Here is a 15862-nt window from a genome sequence, read left to right on the forward strand (position 1 = left end):
TATACATACAATTCTTGAAAAGAGTGCAAAGGGTATTATTGTTTCCATATTAGAAGGAAGCAAAACCAGAAACTCAGAGGGAATTAAAAACATGTCCTTTTTCTTAAATAGTCTACATTCCCATCATTGCGGTTTGTTTTAAATAAATCATATTATTATTAGAAATTATGTTACCTCTACAATGTTAAACAGCTAGAATATAGAGTATCACTTTATGAATTTGAGAAGCTAAAGTTTACCCAGAAATGTTAGAAAACAGAAAAATGATTAACAGTGATACCTTTGCCATTGACCTGCTCTAGTAATCCATTCGCTGTTTGTTATTTAACTGCATGGTTTCTCCAGTCACTTACCTCTTTTATTTTCTCTCTTCCCTATCAAATCATTCATTTGAGTTTGTGTATGTGGGTGTGTATCAAAGGTGATGTATTTAAGAAGAGCACCTGTGAGTATGTAGCTATGTCTATGAATAAGAATTAAGTGAATGCTGTGGGGGTTAATATGCCTGTGTTCTAGGTTGCCATACTAGGAATGGGTGTATGAAACAGAGGATAGGTGAGGGAGGCACATCTGGCTATTTGGGAACGTTGGCTGTGGATCCTGTCAGCAATGGACAGAACCGTGATGCTCACCAGAATGTGCATCTAACGACCCACAGCCATACTCCCCCATCATCTATTAGATTCTCTAAGAGAATCTTTGATCGTTGTCCATCATACAAGATGAACAATGATCAAAGACAGAACAGGATAGTGTCAGTAGAAGGCATCTTGTAGATCTAATTATACCAGAATTATTTTTTCAGGTAACCGAAACAAATTCTTAACAGTGGTGTACCTGTAAAATAAGCATGTCTTGGCGCAGATCATCTCCATGTTTGAAGATAATTCCAATTGTTTCCTTTGATAGAGCTGTAGGGTCAGCACATTTGAACTCAAGCCACAGGGGCTTTTTCTTGGAGGCCATTACTTTACATTTTTCAATCTGTAAGGAAACAGTCAGATGCTTTAATGTACAATGAATACACATTGTGGGAACACACATCCTCTTGCAAAGTTATCACTAAAAATAATCAGGACAAACTCCTAGTTGGGAAATGATTTTCAATGATTTGGATAAAAATATAGAAAGGGTTCTCACCAAACCTGAGAATACTAGTGAGAGCAATTCACAACACTCACACCAGTGGTCCTCAAAGTGTGTCCCAAGGAACCCTAAGAGTCTGTGAAGATGCTCAGGAGGTCTAGCAGATCCCATCCTCTGCGTGCCCTACTCCCACGAATTCTGGTACTCTCAGGTCCCCTTTAATGCAGAGCAACTTTGCTGTCCTTTCTTTATATATTTGGCCTTATAAGATTTAATTTGAAAAAAAGTATCCTATTGCATCACAATATGTAAAAACTATTCTTGCAGAATCAGAGGCAACAGACCAAATATAATAAGATAAAATTTGACTGTAGTAAACAGAAATCTAGCATTCAGGTACAGTGCATCCTCTCTCAAAAGAAAAACCCCATACACCTAAATAAACTCAAGGAACTTCTCTGGAAATGTGGCTTAGCAGCCACTCCAACATAAAAAAATCTTAGGGGTTTTGGCCCAAAGTGAATTCACCATTCATCAAAACCGTGATGTGGTCTTTAAAAGAAAACAAACACAATTTGAAGCTGTATTATATGTTATTATTCCTAGCAATCTCTAACTGGGTAAGGACAAATGTCAGTGTGTGTTTTTATTTTAGGGCCGGTTTACTGCTAATTGCACAGAAAATAAACATGAAGGGAGGAATGTCCCCTTCTTTCCAGGGGAAATATCTTTCAAGAATGAAAGTGAAATAAAGAGTTTTACAAATAAAATATAGAAGAATTTCTTGCCAGAAGACTTTCACTGTTAAAAATATTAAAGGCTGAGGGAAAATGATGCCAGATGGAAACACGAGCCTATACAAGTAGTGCAGAGTAAATGTGTGGGTAGATATAAAAAAGTCAGTCTGTTAAATCTATTTCAACCATTTAAAGCAAAAGTAATAACAATGTATTTGGCTTCTGATATATGTAGAAATTAAAAGCATAACAAAAACAGTGTAACAATGAGAAGAGGTTGATGAAAATATACCATTGTAAGAGTTTTATGCACATATGAAGTGGTTTATCATTTGAATATAACCAAGAGCCTGTGGTATTGACATAAAGATAGATATATTTAGATCAGTGGAGCAGAATAGAGAATCTAGATATAAGTCTACACGGTCAGATGACATTTGACAAAAGTATTGCCAACATATTTAAACAGGAACAGGACAATTTTTTCAACAGGTGGTGCTGGAAAAGTTGGATATTCAGATAAAAAATGAAACCTGATCTTCATATCTCATACTATACACATAAATTAATTCAGAACTTCCAGTCAAGATGGAGGCATAGATAGACATAGTGTGCCTTCCTCATACAACCAAAATAAGGACAACAAAAATTTAGAAACAAAAAAGCAACAGTACTGACAGAAAATTGAACTGTATGGAAGTCTGACGACCAAGGAGTTAAAATAGACACATTCATACAGACCAGTAGGAGGAGTGGAGTTGGGTGGCTGGGTGGATAGAACTTGCAGCAAAGCGACAGCTGGCGAACCCCGGGCGGGGTGTGCAGGCAGTGGTTGGTGGACCCAGTGAGGCAGTGGATTCTGGAGGGGCACTGGTGCACAAGGCAGCTGGGGGAGCGGGCGTTCCCACATTCTCACACAGATAAACCAGGTGAAACTGGGGAGCGAGACAGACTGCACAACCCAGGGCTCCAGCACAGGGAAATAAAGACTCAAAATACCAATCGAAAACACCTGTGAAGGTTGAGGTGCCAGGTGAGACTTCCAGCCTCACAGGAGAGTTTGTTGGAGAGATCCATAGGGTCCCAGGATGTACACAAGCTCACCCACCTGGAAATCAGCAACAGAAGGGCCCAATTTGCTTGGGGGAAGTGGGAGAAGTGACTGAAATCTGGTGGAACAAGCACCATTATTCCCTCTTGGATCCCTCCCCCACATACAGCATCACAACCCAGTGACTGGGTTGCCCCACCCTGGTGAACACGTAAGTCTCCACCCCCACTATGTAACAGGCATGTCAAGACAAAAAAATTGCCCAAATGGAAGAACAGATAAAAGATCCAGAAAAAATACAACTAAATGACGAAGAGATAGCCAACCTCTCAGATGCACAGTTTAAAACACTGGTGATCAAGATGCTCATGGAAGCATCTGAGCAGCCCATATTGGTTAAATATGGTTGCAAAATAGAGGAAGAAGTAAAGGTTATAAAAAGTGAAATAAAAGAAAATGTACAGGGAGCCAATAGTGATGGGAAGGCAACTGGAACTCAAATCAATGGAGTGGATCAGAAGAAACAACCAAACAGAAAAGAACAAAAAAACAAGGATTCAAAATAATGAGGAGAGGCTTAGGAACCTCCAGGACATCTTTAAACATTCCAACATCTGAATTATAGGGGTAGTAGAAGGAGAAGAGGAAGAGCAATAAGTGGAAAAGGCATTTGAACAAATGATAAAGGAGAACTTCCCCAAGCTGGCAAAGGAAATAGACTTCCAGGAAGTCCAGGAAGCTCAGAGAGTCCCAAAGAAGGTGGACCCAAGGAAGAACACACAAAAGCACATCATAATTACATTATCCAAGATTAAAATGAAGGAGAAAATTATAGAAGCAGCAAGAGATAAGAAGACAGTTACCTACAAAGGAGTTCCCATCAGACTATCAGCAGATTTCTCAAAAGAGACCTTACAGGCAAGAAGGGGCTGGAAAGAAGTATTCCAAGTTATAAAATGCAAGGATCTACATCCAAGAATGGAAGGTCAGATAAAGTGCTTCTCAGATAAGGTCAAGGGAAGGAATTCATCAGCCCCAAGCCCTTATTATATGAAATGTTAAAGGGACTTATCTAAGAAAAGATAAAAAACATGTATAGTAAAATGACGGCAAACTCTAATTATTAACTGCCACACCTAAAACAAAAACAAACTAAGCAAACAGCTAGAACAGGAATGGAACCACAGACATGGAGATCACATAGAGGGTTAGCAACAGGGGAGTGGGAGGAGGAGAGAGGGGGAAAAGGTACAGAGAATAAGTAGCATAGATGGTAGGTAGAAAATGGACAGGGGGAGGGTAACAGTAGTATGGGAAATGTGGAAGCTAAAGAACTTACAAGTATGACATACAGACATGAACTAAAGGGGGGAATGTGGGTGGGAGAGGGTGTGCAGGGTGGAGGGAAGTGAAGGAGGGGAATGGGACAACTGTAATAACATAATAAACTATATTAAAACAATTAATTCAAAATACATAAAACTTAAATGTAAGAGTTAAAACTATATGATTTCTGGAAAAATATTTGTTACATTGAATGAGGCAGTATTTCTCAACTTTGGCACTATATTTTGGGCTGGATAATTCTTTGCTAGGGTTTGGGGGCTGTGCTGTGCATTTTAGGATGTTTAGCAGCATTCCTGGCCTCTACCCACTGGAACATCTTCCCAGTTGTAGCAGTCAAAAATGTCTCAATATATCATTAAATGTCCTTTGGTATGTGAGTGTATGTATGTGGGAGGGGGATTGGCCACCCCAGGCTGAGCGTTGCTGGATTAAGCAAATATTTCTTTTTTAAAAAAAGATTTTATTTATTTATCTTTAGAGGGGAAGGGAAGGAGAGAGGGAGAGAAATATCAATGTATGGTTGCCTCTCATGCATCCCCTGCTGGGAACTGGCCTGCAACCCAGGCATGTGCCTTGACTGGGAATTGAATTGCGGTTGTTTGTTTCACAGGCCCGTGCTCAATCCACTGAGCTACACCAGCCAGGGCAAGCAAATATTTCTTAGAGTGAAAAATGCATAAGCCATAAAAGACAAAGTGATAAATTGACTTAATAAAAATTAAACCTTCTGTTCCTTGAAATATAATAAGGAAATGAAAAGACAAGTCATAGACCAGGAGAAAATATTTGTGAAATGTGTACCTTATAAAGGATTTGTGTCCAGAATATATAAATAACTCATAAAAAATAGGAAAGCAAGCCACATTAAAAAAGAATGAAAGATGTGAACAGAATATGCTCAAGAGAAGGTGGAGGCCGAGTACACGAGAAAACGCTCAACAGTGAGATGCCACTTCACACCACTGCAATGGGTGTCATCAGTCTTTTGAAAAGACTGACAATGAGTGTTGGCTAGGATGTGGAACTGTTGTAACTCCCATCCATTGCTGGTGGGAATGTAAAATGAATAGTACAGTTACTTTGGAAAAGCAGCCTGGCTGTATCTTATGAAATTACATGCACATGTACCATCTGACCCAACTATCTCACTGCTAACTATTTACTCAGAAAGTGAATAGAGAATGAACTGTGGCATTGCTATATCAGGAAATACTACTCAGTCATAAAAAGGAACAGACTACTGATACACATAGCAACATGGGTGGATCTTAAAAGCATTATGCTAAATAAAATATAAAACTACATACTGTATGACTCCACACCATGAAATTCTAGAGAAGGCAAAATTACATAATAGAAAGCAGATTTGTTGTCTGAGATAGGGTGTGGAAGGAAGAAAGGACTAAGTAAAAAAAGAATATGAAAGAACTATTTCTACGAAATTTCTATATAAATGTTCTGTATCTCAATTGTGGTAATGAACTGTATGCTTAAAATGGACATTTTTTTTGCACGTAAATGATTCCACATGGAAGCTAATTTAATACAAAATGGGTGGGCAATTGCCTTGTGTAGAGGCTTTTAGTGTCTAGTGTTTAGAAAAGAGCTTGACAGACATTTTCAAGACAGCGGACTATGTGGAGACACCCAGGTGATACGTACCACTAGAGCTCCTGCTTTCAGCCCAGGGTCATACGGAACTCTAAAGCTCTTGGGCAGATTCGAATTCTGAAGATTTTCAAGCTTTTGCTTAAGTTGTGAAATAACTGTAATTATCAAAAGCACACGAGTTATGTGAGCTCAAGAAATTACCAACATTATCCACGACGCTCCCTGAGGCCACATCTATTCATGACATTCTATACGTTTGGTCAGGTGCGGAGTAAGAGAAAAGGGGGTTAGTCTCTGTCTTGGAGGAACTACCCATTTGAGGTGTCAAGGTGAGCAGGCTCACTGGGAGCAATACTACCGTGTGCACGTACCACACCAGGGGACGGAGGTAGGGGAGAGATACAGTACACCAGGATGGCCATGTAGGGAAGGGTATTTTAAGAATAGCACTAAGGAACTGATACTTTAGTTTTCTTTCTAATGTGTGAAACTTTAAACTGCCATCTGATTTGGGGAACAGACATTTGAAGACCATAATAAATAGAATTTGGTTAGGGTTCTGTCAAATTTTTTCCAAAGAGTAAGTTAGGCAGGGTGGAGATGATGTGACAGCCTCCAAATTCTAAAAGTAAAGTACCGAAATTAAAAATTACTCCCTGTGTAACAGACTGGAGGCCAGTATGAATGTTCCCCTTTCATACTTACAATAAAAATAAAAGTGAGTAAGATCATTATTACTATTATTTTTATTTATTTATTTATTTATTATTTTATTTATCTTTACAGGGGAAGGGAAGGAGAGAAGGAGAGAAATATCAATGTATGGTTGCCTCTCGTGTGTCCCCTGCTGGGAACTGGCCTGCAACCCAGGCATGTGCCCTGACTGGGAATCGAACCGCCATCATCTGGTTCGCAGGCCCATGCTCAATCCACTGAGCTACACCAGCCAGGCATTATTACTATTATTACTTTTAGAACAGAGCATTATTGGTGTATTAGTAAAGAATCAAAAGGAAAAAGTGGAAATTCTAAATATCCAGAAGTTTATAATACTGGCTGAGTATGTTAGTGAATGTCCCTTATGAACCATGCTGCTGGGTTGAGACACACAAATAGGAATAAAAGATATTTCCCTGCTTCAAGGCTCATGTACTTTAGCAGACTAGAAGGATGTACTGATGACAGAGAGAGAGTGATTAATTTTCATTTATTTTTTCTGTGGGGGCCAGGAACAGGATTTCTTAGGAATATTCCAAAACAATATTGGAAATGCCTTCAGAGAAGAGGTGATATATATTTTTCAGAGAAGAGGTGATATGAAGTACTCTGATATATATTATATTATATATAAATATATAATATAGTATATATACTATATGTGTATATATATAATATATGAAGGTATATATGTATACACACATATATATGTGCCAAAAAATTTAAATATCTTCTTAATAATTTGTTATTTTAAAATACTGAAAATTTGAAAATTATGTGTATATATTGAAAGATGGGGGAAAACGTAAATATTTAAAAATAACCAACCTTACTGTGTATGCACAATTGTTCTTAAAATAGATCTTACATCTGCATAATGCTTTAAAATTTTTTCAGTTTAATATCTATTATAAACTCATCATTAAAAATATATATACAGTTTTAAAAATATACTGAGTTGTAAACGGAGAACTTAAATTTGCTTGCTCCCTAAAGACAGAGGATTTTTAAAAATTGCTCTTTGCTGCCTTTAGGAAGGCCCAAAGCGCCTTCCAGGGATGATGGCATTTGGAGATGAAGGCATCTGGAAAGAGAACCCAGAAAATATAGCTACCATACCTTGGGAACTGACGTCATACTTTTCAGCAGAGAGCGATTTAATATCAATAGTAACTTTTTGTAACATCTCGATTACTTGGACCTGTTGGGTAAAGTCGTGAAGCATGGCGGCGCCACAGCCCCTCAGGTAGGCTTCCAGGATCACAGCGAACCTCTGCTGATAGTGCCTGGACTGGGCTATCTCACTTCTCAAGAACCAAAACAAGAAGTGACCAATTCTTTTGTTCTGAGGGTGGGAACAAGATGGTTGAAATTATTGTGACTAATGGTCTAGATCTATCAGCCAATTCCCAGTAACTTTTAAAATGTCATGTTATTATCAAAATGGAAGTACTTACTCTTAAAGCACGCTTCAGCAGAAATCTGGCCAGGGCACTGTCATGGTAAGGTTCAAATTTCACCGCCTAAAGGAAGAACACACGAGCATTTGCAGGGCTACATTCTATGTTGGTTCATCAGGGAAAAGGAAATGGAGAAAAACTAGCACTCTGTCTTGGTGGGTTTTTATGGCTAGGGTAATGAGAATCTTACTAGTCACTTAAGTGCAAAACTTTTTTTTCCAAGGACACTTTGGGCCAGAGTGAACCAAAGTGAACTTGCTTAAGGACTGGGAGTAGAAGCCAAAACTCTTGACTCACAGTCACGTGCTTTCAATAACTTCAAAGGCGAAGAGGGGAGGACTTTGGCTCCTGTTAAGGGCTTAGCTGATTGATTGGAAGAATAGAGGGGAAAGATGGAAATGGCTATAACAAATCTATAAAAGTGGAATGCAAGAGAGGTTGTTGGAAAGAAAACGGTGAAGACAGAGTACATGTAAGGAGGAAAATACTTGTTAAATGTGAAGATCCTAAAAGTCCTGTCACTCCACTTCTGCTCAGGATGTGTGCCTGGCATCTCAAAGGCAAGTCACTGAGCTGTCTCACAGGTTCTAACTGCAAGTAAACAGCAGGCCTGGATCAATTCATGCAGAGTGATCTCTACCCCCTGCCAGGTACTGGTATATACAGAGCTTTTGTCTAAAAATCTCTTATTTAATATGGTTCCTCAGGAAAAGCGTTTCGTAGTTTTCATATCACTTGGTTAATGTAGAAATACAGACTTAAACGATAGCTCCAAGACTGAAGAAAAAAAACTAATAAAATGTAAAAAATAATTAAACCCTGATGGGTGTGTGGTATCTGTTACATCATTCTCTGTACTTTTCTATAAATCTGCAATAGTCCATAATTTTAAAAACAATAAGACTAACACATGCTGTTTGATTATTATAGACACATCTATAAAATTATAGGGTAGGTATGATGAAGAGAGGAGGCTTAAAATTAAATATGTCAGTGTATTTTCTTTATAAATAGACATGGTCTACCCTTTTTTTCAGATGGAACAGTAGAAATTCCCATTCCACTTTATGTTTTAAGGCCTGGGAACTTTGGGTATGATTTTCACTTCTTACTCTGGTTTTCCAGTTTGGAAGCGATCAATACTGACTTGATAATATTTCAATTATCCCTAATACTTTCAAAGATCCTCTCCATGGGTATGGTCAAATAGGTGCCACTATAGCTCCAGCTAAGATCTCAATTTGGAGAGTATGGCTATTTCGCTAGCAGTACTCACTTCAGAAATGTTTTAATGTGAGTCTTTTCAAACGTCTTCATGTTTCACTTCTGCAAAGACAATGCAGGTCTCAATGAGGAGGCCATTTCAGCCTAAATGAGTCATTTGACCATATTTGAAAATGTCTCAATTTTACAAATGACTATACTCTTCAAATTTATGACCACAAATTCAATGCTGATGTTACTTATTGACCTTTTTCATTTAAATATTTCCAAGAACACCATTCATTTTCCAATTCTGGAAAGTTTATGTGTGAAAATGACAGTGTAAAATAATTTTCAGTCGCCTTGGGACTTGGAACACATTTCATGCAAATTTGTTTTATGTTCTATTTTGTTTTGGAGAGCTAGAAAGCTGAAGATGCTTGGCTTATTCTAAAATTTTCCTTAGTGTTATGCTAGTATCTTCACTCATGGACAGATTAAAATACTGGATACACTTGATAGATGAAGGTAAGGGACAAATAATATGTTTCAAGTATTTGCTTAATGGAAGGTGGTGGTTCAGAGTTTAAGCGAAAACCATCCACAGTGCTTGTCAAGAAACTCTAGGGCCTTCCAGTCACACAGATAATAATTAGGCAGTTTAGTGTCCAACATTTACCCTGGCTAATCTTAATGATTGCAGCTCAAACATCACCTACTCAGAACTGTCCCTGGCTTCTTTGATCTAAATTGTGTCCCCAGGATCCCTAACTATTTTCTCATAATACTCTAGGTTTCCCCCAAAGTACTCATTACAGTTTGTTATTAAATGTCAGTCTTTTTCATGCACAGCAAGCTACATGAGAGCAGACAGGCTCTGTTTTCATCACTGCATCATGTCCCGCATTCAGAACAGCAGAAGCGCTATGCACATGTTGTTGAATTCATGAATGAACACTCCTGCATTCTAAATGAGAATTTCTATTTCAATTTCTCTACTTCCTTGTCCTTACCAAGCAGCACAATCTAATTTGAGATCGGCTGCAGTAAGTAGGAGAACTGTTCCTCCTTCCTCTAACTTCCTGAGGAAAACTTAGGCAAATGGTGTGGCCTCTCTTGACCCCAGGGAAAGGCATGAGAACACGAGCGGAACCGCAGTGCCAGACCTGTCTGAAGAGAGGGTCTTTCACGGTCCCATCCAGATATGAGGTGTTATTCATGAATGTCATGTTCATGATCAGAGAGTATGGCCTTTTCTCCCTAGGACCCCAACCCTGACAGTGGACTGATGCAGGATCCCGGGAGGCAGAGAAAGCAGCAGGGCCTGGGGTCAGACCTCCTGGGTTTAAACTCCAGTTTTTCAAAGTGTGTGACCTTGGGCACATAAGCTAGCCTCTCTTTTTACCTCAGTTTCCTTATAATTAAAGTAGTAACTTGACCTCTATCATAGTTATTGGAAGAATTAAATGTAATAATACATAAAAAGCATGTATATCACTTGAAGCCTTGACACAAAGGAGCATTCTATAAATCAAATCTATCATTAATACAACAAATGTGAATAACATGTTCCCATAAACTCAGTCCTCCGAAAAAGTGGAAATACTAACATCTTCAAAATGCCTGTCAGAAAACCCTCAAGGAGAATTTTTAAAAAGGAACAGGATACTACTTTTTGAGGTGGCTTCTTCAGATCTGCTCTGACAAATCGGGATGCTCTGGACAAAGGGCATTTGATGACAACTAAATGGTGTTCCTGTGCACATCCAAATAAATTTCGGGGGAAGAGTGCTCTGTAAATCACACTGGCATCCCCTACCTGGACCAGCTGTAGTAGGTAATGCAGGACGTCATCGTCCTCTAAGCTCTCCAGTTTCTGAACGGCAATGGCTCTTACATTTTCATCTGAAAAGTTGCAGTCCAGAAGTTGCATTGTTAGCCCAACATCCAAAGCACTTTGATCCCAGACCTCCCTTCTGGATAACAATTGGTATGTTTTGGCCACAATTTCTTGCTGTCCCCATTTCACTGAGCTAAATAGCTTAGGATATGCTTTTGGATGTTTAAGGCTTTCATATCTGAAATGCCAGAGCAATTCTTTGTCTTCTGCTGTGAGAGGGTTAAGTGGATCAGTGGCTATGATGGCCTCCAGTTGCTTCCGAAGCTGGTTGGGCATTTCGGCTCGAATCCGGTCCCCTTCCGGGTCAGGGGTGGGCCGATGCTTAGGCAAGGCTATTGGGTGACAGTAATTGTCCAAAAGAATGCAGATGGACATTGCATTCTCCTTGTCTGGGTTGGTTGCAGACGTGAGCTTGTCAGCATTGAAGCTCCCTTGGTCTTCTCCCTTCCCAGATATCTGCCACATGTGGAGTACATATTCCCCATGGCGCAGGAGGAACCGATGGTCTATCAGCAGTAGGTTCACATAATAGAGAAGCTGAGCTTTGCCTTTGGATTCAGAACTCGGAACCTCTGCAGAGGCCTTACCAGACAATGCTGGAGCTTTGCCGCAGTAGACCTGGAGGTTCAGTAGAGCCCCTTTGGGTAAGTCTTTGATTTTGATACTGAATTCAAGCCACACATTCCAGAGCACCTCCTCTGTGAAGGGTTTGGGACTGGTTCTCCTTTGGCAAAGGACTTGCTGCCCATGTTGGATGTTTGCCTCCACAAACACTGTGAGCTCAGCATTTCGAGGCAGCACAGGGATATCTATTCCTCTGATCTTGACCCTGAACTTCCTGTCACAGTCCCACAAAGACACAGTGAACACGCTCTCATGGTCCTTCCCATGGATTGTCAGCTGCTCATGGTAGCCGGTGACTCCCGTGCAGTCATCCACCAGTGGCCACTCTTCTTTCTTCACCTCGTCCTGGGCTGGGTCCGGAGGAGTGTCAAGAACCAGGTGAATCTCTTCCCCATTCTTGAGGCAATGCCTCACCCACTGGAAGTTTTTGATGGGCATCTCACCCACCAGGTACTCATCACGGCCACAGACGCGCAGCACAAAGTCCTGTTCATTCTGGCTTTCGGGGATATCCATCAGAGATTTCTTCTTGGCCATCTTGGTGAAGAAGCTCTGGAGGATGGTGCCTGGGGTGTCATCAGCCGAGACCTTGACGGTCTGGCTGGTGGTGCTGCGGTGAATGACAATGAAAATGCAGTTGTTGGCAATCTTCTTCAACAGGTATTCCGGGAGGGGCTTGGACGTCACCCAGGGGTGCATAGCGTAGAGCTTGGGGTCTCGGCCAGCCACCTCGGCCATGCGTGGGGTGACCAGGCGGCGGCGCGTGAACTCCAGCTCGTCGTCGTGCACGTTGCTGACGTCGGTGACGTCATAGCCTATGAGGGCGGTGAGCAGCCGCTGGAACGCCAGCGACTCCTCCGACGGGCAGTGCCGCTGCACCACGTGGATCTGGCCTGGGCTCCGGTGCAGCACCTTCCAGTAGCGCAGGCAGTCTAGAGTCTGCACGACCTGGTACTTGTCGTAGATCTCATACCACTGCCCTTTTTTCTGGTAGAGCAGCAGGAAATGGTCTGGGCCCAGCCGGTGGTAGAAGTCAGCCGCCACGCTGGTCTCCAGCGCGCGCAGCCACACCTGCGCCTTCATCTGCTCCACGTTCCCGTGGCCGGCCACGTGCAGCAGCGCCGTCTCCGGGGTCTTGCTGGCGCGCTGGCTAGTGGGCAGCACAAACTCGATGGGAATGAGCTCCATGGAGGACAGGCTGGCCGCGGAGCCGCGTGGCTTCATCCTCCGGCGCCTGCGGCAGTTGTCCTCTCTCAGGACCACGGGCTGTTCATTGCTCTCCAACTCCATGCCCTGTGCAACCTGGGAGCAGAGAAACAGAGACAGGTCACAGGGACGGCACTCTCCGGGTGCGTTTTTCTGTGAGAGGGCAGGAGACAGTGTAGACGAATGGCAGTGACAGGTGCACTTCGGAGTCAGGGCCCGTGAATCCCGAAACTGCCACTTAGTATCTGGTGACTTGAGCTCGTTAAATAATCTCTGCGCCTGTTTCCCATCATTCAAAAGGAGTGATATTCTCAGAGGCTGGAGGTGAGGATTAAGTAAGGTAATGCATGTACTTGTTCAATGTGGACGATGTTATATTGATGAGTACCTACTGTGCACAAAGCATTTAAGTACAAATGTGACATACTGCAGTCAAATACTTCAAATAATAATTGAAATGCTAAAATATTAAAATTGAAATGTAAATAAGTATTTTTATTTTAATATTCAGTATCACTGTGTTGTAAGGGGTTCTGTAATCATTCTATCTACTTATGTTTGAGAATTCAATTTAATAAAGGAAATAGGTAATGCACTAATTTACCATGGTGTGTGGTATACTATAATGGCTTGACATGTTAATTATTTTTAAATCCAGTTTACAAATCAAGTGCTAGTTTGTGAGGTGTTCTGTGAAATATTAAAACACTCCACTAAGAAAACCTTTGAAATATTTCCTATTCGTGCAGTCTCCCACTTATTGGGACCCAGATGCCTTCCCCAACCTCACTTCACATTCTCTGTGTCCAGACTGTTTGGTTCTTGTATCTACTCCCTAAGTCAAGTTCCTGTCTTCCTTTTTTTTTTCCCTCCATTTTTTTTCTTTCTAGTTAGGAAAGGTAATCATTTCATTAACAAAACTCAAAAATATCAGAATCGGTAGTTTCAGCCAAGAACATTCACACATATTTATCGTTTTGAATCAGGAAGTTCTGGGTTGTCACTGCTATGTTAGGGTTGTGTCTTAGAGGAGGCACCCACGGCTGAACCCTCTTTGCAGAACATTCAGGTAATTTTAACTTTGTTACAGTTCGTTACATCGTCCTCGGTATTAGTCAGTCAAGAAGCCATAGGGTGGAAGGAAGGACTTCTGGGCTCCAGTAACCTACTGTTTGGATCCCAACTGATTATTTAACTGATTTTTTTCTCTGATATTTTCATGTTTCTAATGAGAATTCACAAGTTTATTCTCATCAATTTATCCACTCTTTCCATATATATTTAATGAGTACCTACCTGCAGAAAGCATTTAAGTACAAGTGTGACAAACTGCAGTAAGAAACACTTCACACAATAATGGAAATACTAAAATATTGAAGTTGAAATATAAACAAGGTGCTTTTATTTTAATATTCTGTCTCACTGTGTTGTCAGATATTATATTCTAAACAAGAATCAACAATTGACACAAAAATTCTTTCAGAAGATAACACTCTCAAATGACTAATATTAATGAGACTCATAACTACTTATTTTCTTAAGAAATAGTGGAGCATTTGACATATACAAAAAAGAAGAGTTTGATTAGAAGATAAGAAAGACAAGTTTCATTAGATCCAAACTTCTGTTCAAATCTTGGCTTAAAGTTACTTATAAAGTCAATATTCCCTCCATAAAATATTATGAAATTCTACTTAGTAAATACACAAAACCAACTGTCCTGAAGCACTGTCTCTTGCAGCTTAAAACATTCACTCTTTGATCTGTAATGTTGCTACATTATAGAATAACAAAGAAGAGAACTGGAAGATATATTAATACTCACACTTGAAATTAAATAGGTCTGAATTTAGGCAACGCACAAACACACAGCAATAACTTCTGCCTCAGTCGATCTTAAAAGATACAAGATGCAGAAGAAACAGGCAGATTACATACTCACTGCTTCCTTCATGGTTAAGGTTATGGAGCATTTGCCTTTTACAAGAAGACCTCAGAAACACTGGGAAGAACAATAATGGCTCAGCATGCACTTGTAAGAATGTGAAGCTTGGCTAGCACAGGCTCCTGGTGCCCTCCCTCTTCCTCTCAAACAAAAACAAAAAAGCACTGATGCACCTGCAAAGCTATTGCTGGAACCTCCTGGGTATCTCTACACATACAGATTGAACTAGACAATGAAACAGAGGCATTCAGTGGTAGTATCATCTCAAGAACCAGTAACCGTTCCAGATAAAAATATTCTAGCAGAGAAGGAAGAGTCAGTATTCCCAGTCATCCCCAAAAAGGGCAAAAAATAGAGAGGGAAAAAATACCTGATAAAGCAGTGGAGGCGATGAAGCTGAAGGATCATTTGTTCGATTTTTGAAAACAATGCATTTGAACCTACCCAGTGTACCTCTAAACTCTTCCGCTTTTCTGGGTCTCCCCTCGTATCCAGATGCAGAGGAAGTGTTGCAGTTACCAGGAAGGAAGTTTTAACCAAGTTGATTATACGTGCGATTGCTCATTTTAAAAGTGTCAGAAATGCGTTTCCTGTTAATCACACAGAGAGTGAAGCACGAGAAGGGGCACTGTTTACCATGTACATTCTTTATACTCTTTGAACTAATTTTTAATAATTGTGAGAGAACAGAGCAAATTAAAATTACATAGATCCCAAAAAACCCCACATCATGAGACACAAACACATGAAATATTTTCTAGGTAGCTCTAAGCAGAAGAAAAGGCTTAACAGTCACAGCATTAGAGAAGCGGGTTGGTAAGAAGATTTTTAGAGCCAGATTAAATCCATTAGTCCTGCAAAGCCAATTCAATTAATTCTCCCTCTTGGGAATTCACATAATCCCTTGTTTATACACTGCAACTGAGGGGTGGGGGAAGAGAAACTAATGACCTAGGGGACTCAGTTATCAAGCTG

General features: G+C 40.4%; 1 protein-coding gene across 5 annotated transcripts in view; it reads right to left on the reverse strand.

Annotated features, from left to right (window-relative positions):
• PIK3CG (phosphatidylinositol-4,5-bisphosphate 3-kinase catalytic subunit gamma) overlaps positions 1-15597 on the reverse strand; it is a 42514-nt gene extending 26917 nt beyond the window's left edge. Inside the window, exons 1-6 of one of the 5 annotated variants that reach the window (XM_037065871.1) lie at positions 15258-15597; positions 11032-13038; positions 8007-8072; positions 7669-7894; positions 5884-5987; positions 838-984 (exon numbers count right to left, since the gene is read on the reverse strand). In XM_037065871.1, the coding sequence (XP_036921766.1) occupies positions 838-984; positions 5884-5987; positions 7669-7894; positions 8007-8072; positions 11032-13026 (2538 nt within the window). In that variant the 5' untranslated portion in view covers positions 13027-13038; positions 15258-15597. Of the gene's footprint in view, positions 1-837; positions 985-5883; positions 5988-7668; positions 7895-8006; positions 8073-11031; positions 13039-14767; positions 14846-14880; positions 15027-15257 lie in introns of those variants that run through there. The other 4 variants (XM_037065870.1, XM_037065872.1, XM_037065873.1 and 1 more) reach the window with 4 other exon arrangements.
• Between the last annotated feature and the right edge of the window lie 265 nt (positions 15598-15862).

Source organism: Sturnira hondurensis, unplaced genomic scaffold, assembly GCF_014824575.4.
Source record: "Sturnira hondurensis isolate 20B ecotype Veracruz unplaced genomic scaffold, ASM1482457v3 Scaffold0016273, whole genome shotgun sequence".
NCBI classification, from domain to species: Eukaryota; Metazoa; Chordata; class Mammalia; order Chiroptera; family Phyllostomidae; genus Sturnira; species Sturnira hondurensis.